Source organism: Tympanuchus pallidicinctus, unplaced genomic scaffold (assembly GCF_026119805.1).
Source record: "Tympanuchus pallidicinctus isolate F22 unplaced genomic scaffold, pur_lepc_1.0 scaffold22, whole genome shotgun sequence".
Classification (NCBI taxonomy): domain Eukaryota; kingdom Metazoa; phylum Chordata; class Aves; order Galliformes; family Phasianidae; genus Tympanuchus; species Tympanuchus pallidicinctus.
The window spans coordinates 15,721,640-15,737,895 of record NW_026294739.1 but is presented as its reverse complement, the minus strand read 5'-3'; the positions used below and the strand labels follow the sequence as shown (position 1 = coordinate 15,737,895).

The following is a 16,256-nucleotide window of genomic DNA, read 5'->3' as shown; positions in this document are numbered from 1 at the left end:
AGTTTGTAACAAAACTCAAAGTTTTCCTTCACATCACTACAAAATCAACATTTTTGTCTCTCAATAGAATAAAAGAAGACCATGTTATCCAGCATGGTCTGGTAGTGGATGGGACCAGCCTCTCTCTTGCACTCAGGGAACATGAAAAACTGTTCATGGAAGTTTGTAAAAGCTGTTCTGCAGTGTTGTGTTGTCGTATGGCACCGCTTCAGAAAGCAAAGGTAAGTATGGATATAGTCAGTATTATCTTGTAAGTACTTTTATCTTGCTGTCTTAGAGACAGGCATTTCTGGAGATAGTTTGTTTCTGGTTGTCTTGCCTTTTACATGACTTTTGACTCTTTTCAATTCAATTGGAGTAGTTTGCTCAGAAGTTCGTACGTGTATTTGTGAAAATTCAGAATTACATTGGGGAAAGGAGTCAAAGTACTGCCACAGTGGGGTCGAATAAAAAAGCTAATCTTTAGTAAGCCTCTCTTGTGTTTTATAAGGTGGCAATTATCTTCATAGCATACATAGTTTTGTGTTGCCTATTTCATTATACCATTCAAAATGGGAAGGCTGAGTGAGGAAAGAAGTTTGTGACAGTTTGTTCTAGCTTTGTGTTGGTTTTCTACCTTAGACGTACTTTGTGAAACTTATTCCAGGGCTAAGATGGAATGCAGATTTGTATTTACTTAATCTTTTTCTTTAATTTTACTGCTTGTCAGTATATGGCCCATCGTCTCACTACTCTCGTTTATATTTTTGTATTTTTTCATGTCTCTGATGCCCTTTGAAACATAAAATCATAAAAGCATAGAATGTCTGGGATTGTAAGGGACTTCAAATCACGTATTTCCAACCCTCTGCCATGGGCAGGGTTGCTGACCGCTAGATCAAGTGCTAGATCTTGTTTCCTAGGGCCCCATACAGCATGGCCTTGAACAGTCCAGGGACGGGGCATCCACAATCTCACTGGGCAGCCTGTTCCAGCACCTCACACTCTCTCTGTTAGAAACTTCCCCTGACACCTAATCTAAATCTTTTCTGGAAGGAAAATATAGTACTTTCCATAGATAAGTATGTTTCAAACAAGTGCTCTGGCATCGTCTCATGAGTTCATCAGGTGTTCTGTTGCTCTAGTAAAATCTTTGCATTCTGAGCTCTTAGAATTGAATCCATGGAGATGCATCTCTTTTTATATGTAAGGGATTTTCAACTTGAATGAATGTGGCTTGGTTAAACCCTCTCCGTCCTTGCACCAAGTTTCTTCTGCTGGTTAATGTACTGTTTGGGCCCTTTTCCTTACTCCTCTCTTACTTGTTTCTTATTCAGTGTAGAATAATGGGGAGCAGAACTATAACCTCCTATTAGTAGTTCATCTGCTCAGGGAAGTAAAACAAAGATAATTAAACATTTAAATCCATCAGGTCAGAGTTTCCTTTGTGGCCTTTACTGCTTATAACATTGAAAATTAGAAGAATCTAGCCAGGTCTGATGAAGGGGTTTAAATACTGGATTACTCCCTAAGTTTTCCATTCTAACTTTTTGCTTGATTTGCAAGTTAAAGCAGCAGGCTCCAGGGAGACCTGATAGTGGCCTTTTGGTATCTAAAGGGAGACTATAAGGACAGGACAGACTCCTTAGCATGGTCTGTTGTGATAGGACAAGGGGAAATGGTTTTAAACGAAAAGTGGAGAGATTTAGATTGGGTGTGAGGAAGAGGTTTTTTACGGTAAGGATGGTGGGGCACTGGAACAGGTTGCCCAGATTGGTGGTAGAAGCCCCATCCTTGCAGACATTCAGTGGCAGGGTGGACCGTGCTCTGAGCAGCCTGATATAGCTGTAGGTGTCCCTGTTCATTGCAGGAAAATTTGACTGGGTGACCTTTAAAGGTCCCTTCCAGCTCAATTCTATGAGGAAGCTGTGAAAGAACGGCTAAATGTGGGGGCAGTGCATTATGCAAAATAAGCTAAAGCCAGGTGTAATACTTAAGTAAGACTTGCAGCCAAAAGCGAGCAGCTTTTCTAAAGAAGAAATGAATTAGCCAAAGATGTTTCTTACCCATGTGTGTCCATTCGTAAAATGAGGTAATTACACATACAGGTAGGTAACTATCAGAGATGTGCAGTGGTTACAGTACAGTTTGTAGAAAGACTGTATGGTTCTAAAAGTTACTGCCTTTTTTTTTTTTCCAGGTAGTGAGACTGTTAAAAACATCTCCGGAAAAACCCATAACATTAGCAATTGGTGATGGTGCTAATGATGTGAGCATGATACAAGAAGCACATGTTGGCATAGGTAAATTACTGCTGTTTAAAGAGATAAAGGCAAACAAGGTGAAAATTTTTAGTAGAATGTTTGATGGTGAATAGTGTTTATGAACAGATAAACTTCTGACACTTCTGCATCTGTGAAGAGTCGAATGTGAACTTGAGTCACCTGTTGTAGCAGAAGTTTGCTGAAATTTGAAATTCCAGGTTGTTTGGTTTTTGAAGTCTTAGGTTTATTGTGAAGTCTATGGATATTCAGAGGTCATGCTAAATACTGTCTGAAGAACAGAGATTCTCTTTAACCGGAATCTCAGAAGTTCTCTGCGTTGTTTATTGGAATTGGATGCCTCTTATTACAGTCATTGCCAATTCCTAAGTTCCTGTGTAAACTTTACATTCAGATCTTTCTTTGCTCAATGCTTCTGCCGTTTTCCCCATGTCCGTATCATTGCATTAATACTATTTGTGTCTGGGTTGTCTTTGAGGTAAAGGCTTGCATTGTGTCTCTGGGGAAGTTGTTACTGATTTTTTTTCAGCAGAATTCTCCATTAACATTGTTTTCTATAATCTGCTTTGAGCCTTCTTTAACCTTTTCTGCCGTGTTGTGTAACTCAATATGAAGAAACATGAATATCTGAATTAATCACACAAGAATCACAAGGTTGGAAACGACCTATAAGATCATCCAGTCCAACCGTCTCCTCATCACCATTGCCACCACTAGAACTAAACCATAAACTAATAAACTAATAAACTAAACTGTAAACTAATACCTATCACAAATTCCATCTTGGTTTTGTTCGTATGTTCTTATTTCTATGTCTTCTCATTAATCTCTTCTTAAATGCAGCTTATGTAAATAGCCTCTTTTTTTTTCTACCTTCTCTTTTTATTGGTTCAGCATTAAGCAAGCATTTTCCCTCAGATGTGTCATGAATAATGCTTTTGTTTTTATGCTTATTGGAGTCTTAACGTTGAAATGTGAAAGAGCATAACGATGGCTTTATATATATGTTAGGTGTTGATTAGGTGTATATAGATGTAAGTTGTTGATGTTTTAAATACGTATATCATTTTGATAATGTTTAACCTCTTCCTTGTTTCACAAATATTATAGGAATCATGGGCAAGGAAGGAAGACAGGCTGTAAGAAATAGTGACTATGCAATAGCACGATTTAAATTCCTCTCCAAGTTGCTTTTTGTTCACGGGCACTTTTACTATATTAGAATAGCAACCCTTGTACAGTACTTTTTTTATAAGGTAAGTTGTCTGACTGTGTGCCTGTGAAGTTCATAAAAAAAAAAAAAGTGTATCTGTTTCCCAGCAATAAATTTGTTTATTGGAATTGGCTATCTCTTATTACAGTCATTGCCAATTCCTAAGTTCCTGTGTAAACTTTACATTCAGATCTTTTTTTGCTCAATGCTTCCGCCATTTTCACCATGTCTGTATCAGTGCATTAATGCTATTTGTGTCTCGGTTGTCTAGATGTAACATTTTTGGGTACAGTTGTAATACCTCTGTTCATGCATGTTTTCACTCATGTATGTTTCTTCAACCAAATATGAGTTTTTAACTTAGCAATTGCTTAAAACCTCTTTCTAGTGGAAGTATTAAGTACCTTGATGAGTTCACCTGGTTTCAGGATTTGATACTGTTTGTCTAGAATTCTTGCGTTAGCCACCAAGGCACGTATTTGTTTTCTAGCTGTATTTTTACTAGCTTGCCAAAGTTAGCATTTTCTTTTTGAGATTACAAGGTCTTCTATATTGGAGGATTAATTGTTTGCCTCACTTCTTGTTTTTCAGAATGTGTGCTTTATTACACCACAATTTTTATATCAGTTCTTCTGTTTGTTTTCACAACAGGTAAGTACTGGATGCTACTGGATGTTGTATAGCTAGTTAAAGGTGTACAATAATTGAAGAAATTGGAAGGAAAACAATGAAATAGTCTTTCCCTCTTTGGGAAGAAATATATTTACTGTTTGATTGTTTTTAATGTCTGTTTTATTATGCCCAATGCTTGGGAACTCATATGGAAGAAATTTCACTTGTACAATTTTTTTAAAATGTGACTCTGTAGGAGCTTTTTGTCAAGTCTACTTGCTAATATGACTGTCAAAATAAAGTAAATGGCTACTGTTTCTTCTCCTTCAGAAAGAATCATAAATCAGTAGAGGAGTTTATGTTACTTTTGCCTGTATTTTTCAAGCTTGATTGACCAACTGCTGGGTCTGTTTCCTGTACTGAAACATAATTATATGGATGATTATATATAACTATTTCTGATGCATGTAACTCTTCTATTCACCTGTTTTCTGAAGGAGTAGAAAAGAGTTCTTTGCTTCACTGTAAACATAAATATTTGGTGCTGTTAATTCTAAAAGTCTCCCATATACCATCTTGCAACTTCCTTGTAGCCATTCTGCATACTTTGAGAGTACTTCAAGAAGGTTTTAAAGTTTCAAGTCCTTCTGTATGGTTTTCTCACGCTGTTGACAAATTTAATTTCTTCATGGAAAAGGTTGATTACAAGGAGCTTCACTGATTCACAGATCTAATACTCAACAAATACCCAGCTTATTTTTTACAGTTTGAGAACTTGTTGTTACTAGATTGTTATGTACGTATAGCTTGTTTTCCTATTAGTAAATTCATATGAATTAATGATATGTTGTGGCTTTTGACTTTTAGTAAATGTGAGCAACTTTTTTCTTCAAATCTCAAAATAACCTTTATTTCCGTTTTCAGACCCTCTATGACAGTGTATACCTGACTTTGTATAATATTTGTTTCACTTCCTTGCCTGTCCTCATCTACAGTCTTTTTGAACAGCATGTGCATCCGCATGTATTGCAGAGTAAACCTGTGCTTTATCGGTACGTATATCCTACACACATTGCAGCAGCAGCACATCATTCACAACAGTGGCATCTGCACAAAGTCTGAACTTGCTACTGTGCATTCCTACAGTATTTCTGTCTGTAGTTTATGCCATTTTGTGTAACTGTGCTCAAGGAAGGATAGTTACTTAGCTCGTAGTTTTCATCCCAACTGTTAATTAAAAGTAGTGTTTTAAGAGAAGCGTGTTTTTATGTCAGTTATGTTAAATCTGGGAGGGACTTTGGTACATGATTGGTAGACTTCTTTTCCACAGTCGTTGAGGAATCACTGCAAAATGCTTTTTTAAGAGGGGAAGCTATTTCCTGTAGAATTAGGTATCCTCCCAGTGGTAGCATGTTGTACTGCATACTGCTTGTGGAGAAGTACATTATTTTTGTGAAAGAGGTGTCACTTAGTTTACTTCTTTAGTTTAGTTGAAGCTCTTCTAAACAGAACAGTGGGCAAGTATCAGGAGATCTGAGTATTTCTTCTAGCAATTCTGTCTCTATGGAGGAGGATTCTGGTGTGTGTTAATTTTGATTTGACTCATAAAACACAATTGCCATTGGTGATCTCTGCATAAGCAAAGGCAGCTCTGAGTTCCTTTTTGCCCATGATTTCCTTTTTTTTTTTTTGTAAGTCTGCATTCATTAAACATATCTTGTTGCAGTTGAATGTTACATTTATTCTAGGCAATAATAGTCATGTAGTATAAATAGCTGATGGAGTATATATGGACAGTCTAACATCCAAAATTTACTCATTTTTGCAGAGACATCAGTAAAAATGCTCATCTTGGGTATAAACCATTTCTTTACTGGACCATCTTGGGCTTCTTGCATGCATTTGTTTTCTTTTATGGTTCGTATCTTCTAATGGGAGAAGACACTTCATTGCTGGGAAATGGCCAGGTAAATTGTCATTAGATTTTTCCATCATTGTATCCTTTGGTGATATTTGGTTTTCTGTTATAGAACTTGTCCATTTGCAGATTTCAGCCTGTGTTAGATCTCCTGAAAATGCATTGTTTAGATGTATTTGAAGTATACATACATGTAGATGATGTAAGTTGCTATTAAATAATGGTTTTAGTTGAATAAAGACAAGAACTAACTTAATGAAACCAAATTCTAAAATTGATCCCTTTTTTTTTTTTTTTTAATGATATGAAAGTTGAGAGGAAAAGTCATGTTAAAAAACCAAACAACGAACCAAAAGCAAACAAAATGAAACCCAGTAAAACTTTAAATGAAACCATTGTAAATCTGCTGCTTCATTTCTCCAGTTCATTAGCCCAGGCTAGAACAATCAGATTCTGGCTTCTTCAAAATACTGTTAGGAGTAACAATCCAAAAAGATATTTGTTTTCCTCCTTATGCTGTTCTTACTGCTGAAGTGAGTTGTGTGTTCATTCATGTGCAGTCATTGGTAGAACTGCAAGTTACGGCACTTGGTTTGAAAAGATTATTTTGCTGTCTTTGCTTTGGTCATAGGACTGAGCCTAGAAAGTTTAGCAGGAAAGATAATTTCCATCTGATGATGGACAATGGTCAGAAACTGAGCGACTAAAATTAAGAGGCAGTTAAGGGTGAGAGAATCCTGCATGCTGCTGAAGTGCTTTCTTCAAGAAATCATCACTTCACACGTGTGATAAACTACAGAGTCAGTGCAAGGCAGTAATCCAGCAGTAGCTTCATTTTTTTGTTCTGAATTCCCAATTTGGAGCCAAACACAATGGGAGAGATTGTACATAATTTGCTAATGGTGGTCGTTTGTTAGACTTTCATCAGCACATCTTGCAATAATTTGATCTTTTAGTTCTTTTTTTCTCCCCCCTTTTCCATGCTGTGCATGTCGTCAGATATTGAAACCTAACAGGCAAATGGTAAGAGTTCAGAAGAGGAGGAGATACAAAATATTGTATCTGTTACTTCACAGGATTAAAGGATGCAGCATCCACAGTGTAAAAGTGTTCAAAAATAAAATGGTGGCAAGAATCCTTTCGCAGTTTGCATTTTAACTCTGTGACCTTTTTAGAGCAGTGTCAGCAAAGACACTTTCTTTCACAGGTCATTCAGAAGCAGTGGTCTAATTTTATTTCAAGATTATCGTTGCAACAATTAGTAGCAAGCATGCTGTTAAATGCTTCATATTTATTTTTCACACCAAGGTCTGACTTAACTTTTTCCTGTGTATGAAGTTGGCAAAAGCAGTTGTAAGACCTGTGATTAGATTGCTGGGATATATAGATATGTCTTTGTCAGAGCTCTGTAACAAGGACTACAACCGTGCCAGTCCTTGTTTCATGACCCTGTGCTGCACTGACCAATCAAATCTGGGACGATTTTGATTGCCTGTCTGCATGTGGTCCCTGTGTCCTTGCTTGCTTAGGTTGCTGCTGGTATTTACCAATACTGAGGTTGAGAGTTTGTCTGTTTCCAGTGTATCAGTGATAAAAGTAGCTACGAAAAAGCAAACTGTGGATTCAGCACCAAGACTGCTTGCAAAAGCACAGTAGCTGGTCCTGTGTAGAATGGCAGTGTGCATCTGAGCAGCATGTGGGTAGATGGATGACAAACTCCACATCCCCTGCTTGGTGTCAGAGCTGAGATTTTGCTGTTGTAGAACTTGCTCAGAGTTTTGATGTTTAATGTATGTGGGCAGCAGAATACAAAAGTGACAGCGTCTTAGAATTTTGTGCTCATTAGCCTTGAAACAAAGTGTCTTTATGAAAGTGTCTTTTTCTTTGAAAAAAATAGAATGGCACCATTATTTTTGAATTGTACAAATGTGCTTGGGAAAAATGTGGACTTTCAGGTGATGCTGCATAAAGCTGTCTGAAAATGTTTATTTAAATCCAAGTGTTTTGCACTTGCATTGAAGCGAATACCTTCTACCCAGTATTTGTTTCTGTTCAGATGCTTACATTAAATCAATCAATTTGGTATCTTTATCCTACCATTTCATGTAACTGTTTTGGTTTTACTTCATCGTTCATGTAGGCTTTTGGTGATCTGTTTTGAACCAGGAAGGAAGATGATGTGGATTGTTAATTTTGCTCTTATCATAAGCTAATTTTTTGTAGTACTCTGTGTTGCATCCTTCTTAGTTTTTCATAATTAGTAAAATCACAAGCTTTTGTCCATGGCTTTGTTACATAAATGTAGCTGATTTGAGAAAAATCTAACTTAACCATTGATGCTGTTAGCTCATCTTTTTTTCCTTGACTTTTTACCTTGCTGTTTTCTTAGATGTTTGGAAACTGGACATTTGGTACTTTAGTCTTCACCGTTATGGTTATAACCGTTACGATGAAGGTATGTTGCTGTACTCCCTTCTCTTGTATGTGTTAGAAAAATACTTAGTTGTGGCACAAGTATGTTTCGTAGCACGTTCAAATGAGTTCATACCAGCATTTGTCATTTTCTGTAAGGTGGGGGGAATAAAGAAATTAATTGCAGTTCTCATTCTTTCAGATGGCGCTGGAAACTCACTTCTGGACATGGATAAACCATTTTGTTACTTGGGGTTCCATTGTGTTTTATTTCATATTCTCCTTATTTTATGGGGGAATTATCTGGTGAGTGATTTTCTTTTTCCCCTCCAAATACATGATAAGTATAGAATCATAGAATCGCAAGGTTGGAAACGACCTGCAAGATCATCCAGTCCAACCACCCTCCCATTCCTATCAGTACCACAAGCACTAAACCATCTCTCGTAGCTCCTCATTCAGGCGCCTCTTGAACGCTGCCAGGGACGGCGACTCCACCACCTCCCTGGGCAGCCATTCCAGTGCCTGACCACCCTCTGAGAGAAAAAGTTTCTCCTAATGTCCAACCTAAACCTCCTCTGGTTCAACTTCTGGCCGTTTCCTCAGGTTCTACTATTTGCCTGGGAGAAGAGGCCAGACCCTTTTTCATCACAACCTCCCTTCAGGAAGTTGTGAAGTTGTAAAGTGCAATGAGGTCATGAGTGAAGTCATGAAAGAACATTAAAGTATTATGTTCTATTGTGTTGCTTTGAATTTTATGGTAGGTGCTGAAAAACAAATTTCTAAACCTACAGAGACCAATTACTTTTGGTGATTCTTTTAGAAATGGCAGCCATGCTGCTTAAGCTGTCGTGCTTAGGGAGGGAATTGTCTCTGACAGCCTGTGATTATTAAGGCATTTTTATTTGTAAAAAGCACATCGAATTCCTGAAGGTTCTGTGTAACAGGTGAATGCTTGCAACAAAAATTAAGGCACTGATGTTTGAATCAGTGCAGTAATGTATTTTTATTATACTTGAATTCTGGGGTCTTGGAGGTCACTTTCCTCCAAAGTTCTATTCCCTCTTTTACAGACCAAGTTCTTTTGCAGACCAAGTCCAAGAAATTGCTAATCTCTTTGGGCAGTATACAGTTTTAGTTTGTATCTTAAAGACTTACTGCTTGTCCATCTGTACTGTACTTGGTTTCTGGAAGTTCCTTTTATTAATATCCATTTCTTTTAACTTCTCAGGCCATTTTTACATACCCAGGATATGTACTTTGTATTTGTTCAGCTGTTGTCAAGTGGTTCTGCTTGGTTTGCCATAATACTCATAGTAGTTGCTTGTCTGTTTCTTGATGTTGTGAAGAAAGTGCTGTACAGGCATCTACAACCAACAAGTACTGAAAAAGCTCAGGTAACATTATGCTTTTATATCCAACTTGATCAGCATGTTAAAAAAACACGTTAAAATCTGTCTTGTACGCTCATTGCCTTCCTGTGATATTTTAGTATCCCCTTACATTGCTGTCATCTTTTAACGTACAGGTGAGTGTTCCCGTTTCAGAAGATTAATTTTAATTTAGAATTACTGAACTAAGGACACAGTTTTATGAGAATGAGTTAAAAGTTTAAGTAAGCAATGCATTAACAGTAGCAAACACTTAGAGAGGGCTCACTGAGCCTTTTACATGTTGATTTGCAGCTGTGTAGGAGGATTAGGAACTTTCTTGCTCAGCTTTAAAGATAATTTATTTTTGTAAACGTATTAGAAGTTCTCTTCAAATGTAATTGATATTGATTAGTTTTTAAGATGTTGATGGAAAGAATAATTTTAAATATTACTTTAGTAGAACTTGTTTTAATGAGTATTTCTCATCATATCATATCGTAGATAACACGTATTTTGTTGCTGATTAGAGATAATTACCAATGTGGCATTTTCATAAATTCATCAATGAGGCCTAAAGAGAGTCTGTGATAACAGAATCTTCCTCTTGCCAATACAGGCCATAAGAGCTCCCCAGAATCATTTTGTTAAAGTTAGGCTCTCTTTTACGTAGAATTCTCATCCATATTTCAGTGTTTTCTTCTGTTTAGTGGCAGTGCAGTTAAGAAGTCATCTTAACCCATAGTTGTTGTCATAGTTAATCTCTCTGTTTTTATTTTTCAGCATATTCCTTTTGTATGCATTTTCTGATAATCTGAAAATTCTTCAGTTAATTTTGTTTGTTTTATTCACACTTATGTTTGTGATCAAGGTAACTTGCTCTCTGGTATAGATTGATCTTGAATCTTTTTGAGGGGGGAAAAAAAACCAATTTACTTTCCATCACTACATATGTCAGTGCCAAGTATGGAAATGATGAGTCCCTCAGCTGCATTCAGCTTATTAATTATGATATATGATAACCTGTTATCTTTGGCATCTCTTTTACTCTTTTCTTCCATGTCATCACTGAGAGGTCAGATAGCATAGGAATCTTACCAGAAAGCATCCTGTTCTGTTTTGGAATCAGTTTTTAGGTTTTAGGCTGTTTAATGTGTGCCATATTGATCATTGTGGAGTCCTATTTGCTTTAATGTAAGTTACATTGAGCCGTGTATCATGGAGCACTTATCACTGCGTTACATCAGCGCTGCTGACTTTAGCATCAAACCTTTAAATTACTTTGATGTAAGTGTATGTTGATTTTCTTAAATTACTTTGCCCTGCTAATTTGTGTTCAGAAACATCCACCTGAGGCATTCTCATGCAGCTAGCCAAATATCCCATTAGTCCTTTTTCAGAGCTGGAATGCTAGCTGCTTTTTCCACTCAAGGAATTTAGTAGCTCAAATCTGAGATAAAGAACCACGATTTTTTTGAGAACCTGGTAAGACTCTTAGTTGCATGTTTGATTTAGAACATGGGTAATTACGTATCTTGCCCCTTGTGTCATCTCCCACCCTTCTCCCCCAAACAACCAGAACTTACAGCAATGTACTGAACACTTGCTGTTTCCTTCCTGTGCATCAGCTGTTTTTTTTTCCCCTCTAACCTTATCCATGTACTTATTTCTGCATTCTCTTACCTTCTGGGTCTATTCTAAAAAAAATTACGGGTTCAGTTTGTTTCCACTGCAGTTATCTTGACTGTGACATAAAGAAATTTAAGTAAACTAAGGCAGAAACATTTGATAAATTTAATTAAATGCAGTTATTGTTCTGTATCACAGTGATTTTAAGAAAAAAATCAGTGCCTCTTGTAGGCTTAGCGTGAGTTGACTTCTATAGCAGGATGGGATTTGTGAGTTCTGCCTTTCCCAGTGGGCTCAGTTTGATTGTGTGGTCTGTGGGTTTTTGTTCTTTGTTTTGATTTTTACTGGGGATGTGAGGGGTGGAGATGTTTTTTTTACTGTTGATTTGTTTGTTTTAAATGTGTCTCTTTTTTTCTTTTTTTTTTTTTTTTTTTAATTAACCTTAAAGATAATCCATCATATTATGTTTTACTTTGATATGTTGCCCGTTGGTCTGTTACCCCATTCTGGGTAACATCTGACTACAGTTCTGTTCTTTTCTGACTATAGCAAGTAGGAGGAAGTGGACAGTAAGGACAGTCTGAATCAAAATGTAAATCTTGGGGTAAATGTAAAATCACAGCCCTATTAAGGAGAGAAGGTAATACTGAATAAGGATTCCAGGTAAAGTATAGTCATGTAAGTTTATAGGCTTAGAATGAAAGCTAAGGTGCACTTAAGTACGATCCTCCCAAAAATATCTGGCTGTGATGATTTGGGAGTTGTCCTCAAGGTACCAGGTGTGTGTTTCTGTATATAACGTGTGTTCCACTTAAATAACAATGTCTTGTCCTGTGTCTTTTTCTTAGAAAATTACTACTGCTACTGACTGACATGTATGTTCCATCCCTTCTCTGTCCAATTGTAGATGTACTCCAACAGAGTTGCTTTAAGTGACGAGTTCATCGCACTGCAGCCATTGTCCAGGGCAAGGAATCAGCTGAGCAAAATTAGGTAGAGTAGGAGGGACAGTTCCTCATCAACTCTTATGCATGCTGAAGGTGAACTAACAGTGCTGAGAGAGACGGAAAGAGGCATGAATGTTAGCGGGTTGAGAGGGCAGTATATCTATATAGCGCAGATACATTTGGTATATTTTTTGGCTTTGCTCTGTGTTTTTGAGCCAAATGCTTCTCTTAAGTAGCATGTTGGACGTGCTTTGTTCTTAGGAAAAAAAATCCCTAGCATGATGCTCAACTTTCAGAATACAGACCTAGCTCTTCTTGCATCCATTTTTAAATAATTATAGTTTCTAGCATGTTTACAATGCTTTTAATTTCTTCATGATCAAAATTAACAGTGCTTTTTGCATGTCGGAATAATTTCAGCTTCATAAGCCTGCGACAAAGGCCCATGTATCGCAAGCAGCAGTTTGGTGCAAGTTGTTTGCCCATATTAATTTGTTTTCACTTGTATTGAAAGCGCAGGAAATGTTTTTGGTTTGGGTGCCTACATACACTTGTGCAGCTAAGGCTTTTTGTGTTCTGTGCCTCTACAAAGCGAGTGTTGTTTGTTTTCTGTGTGTTGCGGGTACATATTCTCAGACCTGTGTATACAAAATGGTAGGAAATTATTCGAGCAAAAATTAAAGCATATGTGTGTTGCAGAATTCAGATCAAAAAAGGATTCTAAGTCTGAAACATCCTGACACACCAGTAATGTCTGAACCTGTTTCTATTACTGACACTTATCTATGTCTCTGTTCTATGCTAAGAAGTAATGCAGAGAACTGGTTTCTTTTACATAGCTTTTAGCTGACTATTGTCTAAAAACATGAAAATGGATGCTAGCAGAATCAGGCACAGGTTTCAGGGCATTCATTCCCATTTGCTTAAATAAGGAAAAGCAGAAGAAATGATGAATGTGTTGTAAGAGTACTTTCAATGGTTAACTGAAACAATGAAAGTCCTTTAAAAGAAGGAGAGGGATAAAAAAGAAAAGCTTTCTATTTCCTCACCGTACTGTGCCTTTGCTGGGAGAAATGTGAAGTGGTCATTCTGTTCAAATGGTTTATTAACAGGTTTTAGCTGTTATGTCACACTGCGAAACACAACAGGAATCCTGCCATTTAGGTTGCTGAACACCCCAGGGAGGCAGTGTTTTTAAATCTAGCACTTACTGTTTTTAAAGGAGAAGCAAAAACTGCAGTATAAGCACCTCTCCAACATCAGTAAACTTAGTAGTATATTCTGGAGGTTTCTCTGCAAAACCTTTTTTACAGGTCCACTTCTTAAATTCCTGGTTTACCAGTGTAACATAAATAATCTATATTTTAAAACTTTGAGTGAAATATATTTTCAGTAAGCTTGTTTTCTTTCTGGGTTGTTGAAGTAAATGATGTCTGCATTAAAGGTTTTTCAGCAAAAGATTCTGTTAAACTTTTCAAAACGAAGTACATTTTAAGAGTTGAGCAGCTAAATGGTGAAGGAAAAGTCGAGCTGTCTAGGGATGCAGCACCATAGTTACCATTTAACAATACATGATGTCTTGCTGATATGAGGGCATCTTCTTTGTACTGCCTTAAGGAAGAGTTGAAAAAAAAATTTTTTTCATCCATGAGTACATAAATCCAGTTCTCTCGTGTATAAGAACTTTTGAACTGAGTATCTAATATGGGTACCTAAAATACAAGCAGAGTCTTACACTGCCAGGTGGAATTAGAACGTGCGAAAAGAGAGAGAACAAGGACTCGGGTTTCTCTAGTTCTTATTAAAAGTCTCCAGATAAAGTTCAGAAGCTACTCTGTGAATCCTTGCCTAATGGGAAAACCAATTAATAGATGAAAACCACTCACTTCACTAGACTAAGTAAAAACTAATTTGGGATGGAGACGGTGGTTTAGTTTCTCTGGCGTCCCAGGCAACTCATTTCCAATAGCAGCGAAGCTCAGAAAGCAAGGAAAGCTGTAGGAATGGGAAACCAAGCAGCTACTTGGCGAGTGTTGTAGGAAATGGCTGATTGTCACAGCTCAGTTGTGTGCCAGCTCAGTAATTGCAGCCTTTCTAGCTGCAAATTGCACGTGGATTGATAAGCAGACTCTGGTAGTTGTGTTGCTTGTTTAAAACCTCAGTATAGTGCCAGGTTTAACTGACTTATGCCTCATTTTGCCTATGTGCTTACTGTTGTGGTGATTTACCAACACTACAGTGAAGGTTTACCGATGAAAATTAAGATGTGTGATGCTATCACCAGTTTTTATGTGGATAGGAAATTTGGAGAAAAAGTTAGGAGCTTATAAGAACACTCGGGTGTACACAAAGTTAAGTGCTTTTAGCGCGATCTGCTGAGCGTCCATGTGATTTCTGTAAGTCAGAAATGCAGTCTTGTGCATGCCTGTGAAACACCTGTGAGCTGTACTGTTACTGCTGTAGCGTGGGAGGAAGAGGAGATGAGGCAGCACACTCAGGTGCAGGCTTTGTGCTTTAGCAGACGTTGATGGCCTAGTTCTTCAGCAAAATCCTCTTGCCTCTGTAGCCATCTCTGTTGAAGTTTTAGGAGCATGTGAAATACTGTTTTGGGCTATTAAGTAGGCCCCTTCATATCTCATATCGTTTTTCTCTTCATAAACAAAGTTGATGTGTGAGGATTGTGAATGTATACGTGCAGTGTCTGTGCTTTATAAGAACTGCCAGAAATCTTACGCTACGCGTGAGACATGTTGCTCACATGCATGTTCTAATTCTAATCACCGATGGAATTAACTGTCTTCACTGAGTTTTTACATTCTACATTTCAACAGTAAATGCCAGGGAAATGAAAATCAATGGCAAGGTTTTTATTTTTAGGGAAACCACTGGTGCGTAACATTTTCTCTAGGGCTCTCAAACACTAGCATTTACTGTAGCACAGCCAAGACTGTTTTTCCCCATCTGCCCTGCTGTGACTCTGTTGTTGCCATGTTTTCCATTCGTTTCTGTACAGATCTGCTTGCTTTGGTTGTCTGTGATGTAACTCCTTGCCCTAGCTTCAGGACCTTCATTTCTTGTCTGTTTTTTTTTTTTTTTCTCTACTTACTATTGTGTATTAATTCTCTCCAAATAGCTGTGGCATCTGATCCAGACCAGCTGTGTAGAAATCAGAGCAGGAAGTTTCCTGTTTCTTTATATATTCCTTATAGAAAACACTTTAAAATTTCCGAGAAGCCTATGCAAGTGCCCACTAGTGAAATATCTCAGAACACATTCATTTGCTGTACTTTGAACAGTCTGTGAGCTTTTCCTTTACAGGTTTGTTAATTGTTAGCATGGGGTGGTGCTGGTCTGTGAGGTAATCCACAGAACTTTTCATGGGAAGAAGGAATGAAAAAGAGTAGATTATTTCTTACTTATCTTCAGTCACATGTGTACTTCATGTAGACACTTTTTTGTAATTCTTTGGATCAAGCAGGCTTACAAATACCAATTTATTGACTTATTTCAAAGAGGTGAAGAGTAGAAAATCTAGAAAAATGTTGAAACCGGAAGTGCCAGTGAAGTTGTTGGATGTCATTACTCATATTTTCTCTTAAAATTCTGAAGCTTTCTAATTGTTTGATATTTGGGTACATAATATGTTATGGGTTAAAAACAAACAAAAATAAGAGTGGGTTTTACTATAGAGAACTGAGTTTCAGCTTAATTGTGGAATAGCAGTAGCCACTCCCTGTATCTTCTGTAACGTCTGTATGGCATCAAACGTGTTGGGAGCAAGGAGCAGGAAGATAACCTGCAGTGTTCTTACCTTGATGTGCAGGGCTAAAGGTATTTCCTGTCCCAACTGCGTATTTCAGAGTGATGAAATGTTTAGTTGAAATGTCTCTTGTG

At 37.4% G+C, this 16,256-nt stretch overlaps 1 protein-coding gene across 8 annotated transcripts in view; it reads left to right on the top strand.

Annotated features, from left to right (window-relative positions):
- The window catches only part of ATP11B (ATPase phospholipid transporting 11B (putative)), a 58,604-nt gene that overhangs the window by 30,815 nt on the left and 11,533 nt on the right, over positions 1 to 16,256 (top strand). For 4 of the 8 annotated variants that reach the window (XM_052685509.1, XM_052685507.1, XM_052685513.1 and 1 more), the window contains exons 20-28: positions 68 to 221; positions 2,180 to 2,282; positions 3,372 to 3,517; positions 4,066 to 4,125; positions 5,011 to 5,138; positions 5,915 to 6,053; positions 8,394 to 8,459; positions 8,619 to 8,722; positions 9,648 to 9,813. In XM_052685509.1, the coding sequence (XP_052541469.1) occupies positions 68 to 221; positions 2,180 to 2,282; positions 3,372 to 3,517; positions 4,066 to 4,125; positions 5,011 to 5,138; positions 5,915 to 6,053; positions 8,394 to 8,459; positions 8,619 to 8,722; positions 9,648 to 9,813 (1,066 nt within the window). Of the gene's footprint in view, positions 1 to 67; positions 222 to 2,179; positions 2,283 to 3,371; positions 3,518 to 4,065; positions 4,126 to 5,010; positions 5,139 to 5,914; positions 6,083 to 8,393; positions 8,460 to 8,618; positions 8,723 to 9,647; positions 9,814 to 12,322; positions 12,409 to 16,256 lie in introns of those variants that run through there. The other 4 variants (XM_052685510.1, XM_052685511.1, XM_052685512.1 and 1 more) reach the window with 2 other exon arrangements.